The sequence below is a fragment of the Ylistrum balloti genome, unplaced genomic scaffold (genome assembly GCF_031769215.1).
Source record: "Ylistrum balloti isolate Yb309-2 unplaced genomic scaffold, AGI_CSIRO_Ybal_v1 Utg369702, whole genome shotgun sequence".
NCBI classification, from domain to species: Eukaryota; Metazoa; Mollusca; class Bivalvia; order Pectinida; family Pectinidae; genus Ylistrum; species Ylistrum balloti.
The window spans coordinates 1027821-1033990 of NW_026781932.1; the positions used below are offsets into that span (position 1 = coordinate 1027821).

At 34.8% G+C, this 6170-nt stretch overlaps 1 protein-coding gene across 1 annotated transcript; it reads left to right on the top strand.

Moving 5' to 3' along the window:
- Positions 1 to 2785: 2785 nt before the first annotated feature.
- On the top strand, positions 2786 to 5796 carry LOC132565235 (sepiapterin reductase-like). The gene is made up of 3 exons (XM_060229871.1): positions 2786 to 3323; positions 4500 to 4652; positions 5645 to 5796. The coding sequence occupies exons 1-3, from the start codon at positions 2786 to 2788 to the stop codon at positions 5794 to 5796; spliced, it is 843 nt and encodes a 280-aa protein (XP_060085854.1).
- Positions 5797 to 6170: the final 374 nt, after the last annotated feature.

Here is a 6170-nt window from a genome sequence, read left to right on the forward strand (position 1 = left end):
TTCTTTAAAACTTAAGACGGTACCATTATATTTGCATACTTACGTAATTTATTCAAGTACCATGAAGAATCTTGCAACATACATACAGAAATTATTTCAATATCCATTTAAAATGATTAATATTACATTATGATATTACTGATTTGGATCAAGCTAAAGATATCATCAATAATGAAATAGTGCTCAATATTTGAATTGAGGTTAAAATTGTGTAACTACATCTTAACTTTTGATTAACTTACTTAAACTTAACAGGGGTTTAAATAACACCCCTCTCTTTAAATTGTGAATAAATCTCTCCTTGAATCACCTCAAATCGCTTATTGTCTCTTGTTGAGTGTTGAATAATTTCATATCATGTGTTGAAACTGTGTAACCTCATATGAACTATTGATAAGCTAACTTAAATTTTAAAGAAACAATTGTTTTGCATTACATTGACCTTGACTCGATACGATAAGTCACCTGACCAAGTTCATGTCCTCGCATATCACAACTGTTGATAAAATCAAAGTTCAAACCTCAGTACTTCCACATCAGTATACAACCATAGTGTAGAGGACAGCTTTTCGCAAGTCAATCATTTAACATAGCGTGCAAAGGTAAGATATACAAATATGTATGTTTAAGGACTCGCGCAACTGAGTCAATCACTATATGATATTACTTCACCTGTAATATAATAGCAATAATATGTAGGATGATCACAAGTAACAACTGTCTAGATTCAGACACATACCTGGCAAAGGCTACAAATAGCATAATTTATCTGGATAATTGGTGTTTCGAACTGTCGTTACTTTCAAAAATAGAAACTATGAGTAAAATTGGTGCAATTGATTCTGCACCTAAGTATGTATTCCGTGAAAAAGGGTATGTATAGATTGTGAGCTGACTGGGGCATAGATACGTAAGCACTGGTGTTTATAAGCTTGTAATGAGACTGAACTATAGGTGATAAATTCTTGTATATAATATTAAAAAGAGTGGGTGCCTTTTGTCTAAAATAAAAAAGTGGGTCATGAATATCTTTATTTGCTTATGTGTTGTGAGTTGACTGTACTCAGGCCACATATATAGCATGCGTTTGTTGACCGGCAGTTAGGGCTTGAGAAGTACATGCTTTCCCCCATTGCATTGTCGTAAGAGGCGACTTAACTAAATTTTGTTTCTCTTAAAACAGTTTTTTTCTTATGTTTCCCTTGACACTGGTTCGGTTTTGTTCTTGTAGTTGAGTTTGCCCACAGTGAGGAATGCTTTGGGTCCTGTCCCCTTCGCTGAAACATACCCGATCTATAAAAGTGGAAGTCACTATATTCTACTTAACGTTCATAATTGTGGCAGTGAATCGACTGTTTGCCCTTTTTCAAGTATACTGTGACCGGGTTGGGTGTCTTGTTGGGGCGAACGTTATTGTGAAAACACTAAGAAGTAGGATTCAGATCTGCACTATCACAAGACGGCATATACGAAGAAAAGACAGCCTCCGACAAATGCATTCAATACATGCATTCATATCGCATGTAGGGAGGTCTTCGTTTAATGATAATAGCTGTTGATGGTACTTTCTTGATAAAAAAAAATCTATGTTTTATCTCTTTTATTTGAATAAGAACATTTTGTTTATAATAGCTTATATTCTTAAAGTCAAATATAAAATTGATTTAAAACAACCTGTACTTATTCCAAACGTACAATTATTCAATACATATCTGTTTAGACACTAAATATCCATTTTAGTTGTCAATGGTCATAGTATTGGCAGGAAAGATTTACTCTAGTACTTTTACCTAGCCCTTGGTCAACACCCTTTGTGCAGTGAATGGTCATTACGTAATAAATGCTATAGATGCCGGTTCAACCGGTCATTGATTAAGATACCTTTTGTAATTACCCACGCTTACTTGTACGCATGCCTGAGTCTGGAGAACAGCTTGATCTTCATAAATTCTGAGTTTTCGCGTCACTTTTCGACGAGACTCAATAAAGGAAAGCTCAACTAACAAACTGTCTCCATTATACATTTTACAGGTAAGCACATTACTTATGCATATTGTTCTATTTCTGTATTCTGAATTGTTACACTTTGTATTTTCTCAAATAATAGTAGTATATTAGTAATTAGGGCACTTAATAACCGTGACCTACTTTTCAACAATGGCATATTTTTGGTCATTTTTTCTAATGAAGGTTTTGAAATATATCATCAAATGACATTTAAGAGAAAAAAAGAAAAAAAAATATTTTAGTTTGATAATTATTGCAATAATTATGAATTTGATCCCCCACTCGTCCCCCCCCTATAACAACTGAACAGCCTTGTGCTGACCTTAGATTAATGTCATGTCATTACCGCCTGACCTCAAGTTTTTAATAGACAAATATAAAAAGTATTCGTCATGGCCACCAGAAGGCCCAAACTGGCACTCCTCCTTTATATTTGATAATTCAATATATAGCATGTACATTTAAAACAATACTGTCATCCTATTGTGATTAGTTGTACTGTATTGCATTGTGATGTTTTGTTCTGTCACTTTTCGACGAGACTCAATGAAGGAAAGATCAACTAACAAGCTGTCTTCATTATACATTTTACAGAAAAAAAGACTGAAAAGTCTGTTGAAAGTACATTAAACGATTGAAAGACCAAACCTGTATTTAAAGGTTGTGCAGTAGTCTGTCTTACGAATATATTTAAGGTCGGCTTGCTGACCTATATATTGCTAATGAAGTTTTATTTGCTTATTCTTAATTTCAAAACAGGTGTCGTCTGAAAAACAAAATGGAGAAGAACGAGAGCGTCTTTCTTAAGAAGAGTTTTGTAGTCATAACTGGTGCAAGCAGAGGACTTGGGAGGAGCATTGCTCTGCAGTTTGCGGTCAAGTTTCCCGCTAATTCCGTTTTCGTACTCATGGCCAGGAATGTTGAAGCTTTAGAGAGCGTTAGGAAGGACTTGAAAACATTATCTCCCGAAATATTCGTAATAGTTCGACAATATGATCAGGGCAATACTGATGAGGGGTATTTCAACGGACTGTTTGACAGTGTACTGACTGTAAATAAACTATCTAGAGATGATTTTGAACAGGTACTGATTGTTCACAACTGTGCTTCTACGGGAAATATTGACCAGACTGCTCTTCAATTGAGTGACGCCATGCAAGTCCAGTCTTATTACGATATAAACCTGAGTGGCTTGATCCTACTCAACACAAGCTTCTTCTCGACATTTTCTGACCCATCACAATCTAGGGTTGTAGTCAATATGACGTCAGGGGCTTCCAAGCAACCTACACCATCTCTACACTTGTACTGTGCAGGTATGTTAAATCGATCTATGAACGATGTACTTTTGTATGCATGGAGGTTTCTTTGTTAACCTTGTTCTCATTTGAGAACGTCAGTAAATTTAATTGCATTGACCAAGACTTGGTCTTCCGGAGCATCTGGTCTTATTCTCCATATATGATGCCGATTTTATTTTGTTTTTTGTTTTTTGTTTTTTTGTTTTTTTGGGTTTTTTTATTTATTTATTTTTCACACTTTTTTCTCATCGATTGTTAGTTTTAATTTAGGTTCTATGGACATGTTGGGTTTTTTTACCACTGATATGTGTTTACTATTCTGTACATTACATTGACTCTGAAAACGTTATTTTTCTTGATCTACATGTTAAGGCGTCGATGTCGATTAGGTTGGTGTATTTTGTGTTCAGAAGTAAAGTCCACCTCGTTTTGAGACATTAAGAGAAGCAGTATGGTGACAGTTCTAATTAGATGGTTTCCCTTATCTGGATGGATCTGTAAAGGTCCAATCACAGGAAGAATAACTACTTTTATCTTTTTTTATTTTATATTTGGAACACAACTCTTAAATTTACAACCATATCAGTATATGAACTCAGCCCACAACGTCAATTAATGGTAAAAATCTAATGGGCATCAATTATTGTTTTGTCACTTTATCTTCATCAATTGTCTTCATATAGATTTGTGTTATCTACATTATTAATTGATTTAATGGAAATCGTTGGTAGTTATCCTCCGATGTCCTAAACAAAATACAACGTTAATCTTTTTTATTTACATTTTTTGTTTCCATTAAAATAAAGTGTCGTTTTTTATCTATTCCAAGATTTATAAACACAAACATAACAAAAACATTCAGTTTGTCGGCCTAAACACTAACATCATGAAACAAAACTTACAACATCATATATATGCATACACGCGCAATGGCTTCGTCCCTCTCGGGCTCGTCAGTGTTGCTGAATCCTAGAAAGCGATGTAGTGAACTCAAAATTGTTCGAAATAGATCGTGGAATGTGGGTTAAGGGAAATCTCAAGAACTATGTATACCAGCAATCTACAAGCTCAAGGATTGTGCAAAAGGCACACGTGGAAACATTTTTTAAACAAATGATAACGTTTCTTTTGCACAGCATTTAATTCGTCTGTCAACTAATTCTGCATTTTTGTGCACTTCTGTATTTTTAGGCAAGGCCGCACGTGATATGTTTTTCAAAGTCCTTGACAAAGAGGAGCCTTCTATCCGGATTCTAACGTACGCTCCCGGTGCTGTTGATACCGAGATGTTACGAAATCTGGAAACCAACGCATCCTCCGTACCATTACAGAAACTAGTTAATGGTCAGTTTCCGTATGACACTGTTGATAGTATAACGTCTTCTTTTAAGTTTAAAACTTCTAGAAAAGCCACGTTTGTATTTGGAAGTAATGAAATATCAATCGGGTCTTGCAGACGTTGATTGTAACTCTTTATTATGATTTGTTTTTGTAAAACACGCTTGAAAAAAAATGCGATAAGGTGATTTTATAATCTGGGTAACAGATACACAGAATGATTATTGAGAATAGTTTAGGGGCAATGGCGACGCATTAATTTCATATGATTAACTTTCAAATGGTTTAATTTGTGTTTAAAAATTGCAAAAGTAGAAGTATTGCCTTATGGTTCCGCTGTTGCTTACCTTGTTCTCATTTAAGAACATTACATTATTTACTTGGATTGACCAAAGGTATCGTCGATGAAGCAAAAGACGCTTACTCTTCCGGTGTAACGGTTCCGTTTTAAACGCTGGTCAATTTTCAACGTTGTACCTGTCACCTGGTCTTATTCTCCTTTTCATAGTTCTCCATGTAAATCTATCTTTATTTTTGTTTTACTCCAGTTTAATCGGATTTGTGTTTGAACTAAGATTCTGTCTAAACATGTCAGTATTTTATTTTGCTCTGAGGAACAGCGAACTCCCGCCGACCGACCAAACTCTGCTACCTTATTTCTGTCCCAAAAGCTTCCTCTATACATCTTTGCATTGCACTTTTCACTAAGAAGATCACATTACTATGAAATCAATCAAGACCAGTTTTATAAAGTTCCAAAAACACTTATTGCACTGGATTTTATCGCTAATCAGACCACTGATCAATCACAAAGGTACATATGTCTAGCAGTAACACAGTGAGCTAGACCTGTTGTAAACTGACCAGAAACACAATTACGTGGTATTTATGTAATAGAATTTCCTGATGTCGTTTAATTTTTGGACCATTTTTTCCACCTCTTGTTTGGCCTAATGATCGGTTGCTCATAAACTTTTTATTTCAAACTTTATTTTCAGGCTTGCGACAAGACGACAAATTACTGACAGCAAAAGAGGCAGTCGCCAATCTGGTCGAGGTTCTAGAAGACAACACGTTTGAGAATGCTGCCCACGTAGATAACTATGAACCGCAAGCTAAACCATACCGTGAAAAAATGTTAAAGCAGTGATATAGTCAGTACGTAAAATCAGTCGATAATTATTAAGATAATCTGAATGTCAAAAGCTGTCTAAATAATGAAAAATATTATAAAACTGAATAAAATGCCTTTGGATCTATATTGTTTTTATAATTTTACCACTGGTAAAATATTGGTAAGAAAATTAAAAAAAAAAAGAAAATCCTTTTGCAAGTCAACAAAATCACAATTCAATGTCGACACCAAAGGTTACCAACAACGAAACACCTGCAATACTTCTAGTAATAATAGACATCGAAATCATCACACTTCATATCGCACAAGAACTTGGAATGTTTCCTTAAAGATCCTGGTTTGAATTTCTCGCGTCACTGTGTGGTAATCTTCGGAAATCATAATTGGAA

What these genes read in the sequence shown, in the direction of transcription:
- LOC132565235 (XM_060229871.1), top strand. Translation starts at nt 2,786, where the DNA reads ATGGAGAAGAACGAGAGCGTCTTTCTTAAGAAGAGTTTTGTAGTCATA. An exon ending in TCTACACTTGTACTGTGCAG is followed by an intron (nt 3,324 to 4,499) that starts GTATGTTAAATC and finishes CTGTATTTTTAG; the next exon opens with GCAAGGCCGCACGTGATATG. An exon ending in ATTACAGAAACTAGTTAATG is followed by an intron (nt 4,653 to 5,644) that starts GTCAGTTTCCGT and finishes CTTTATTTTCAG; the next exon opens with GCTTGCGACAAGACGACAAA.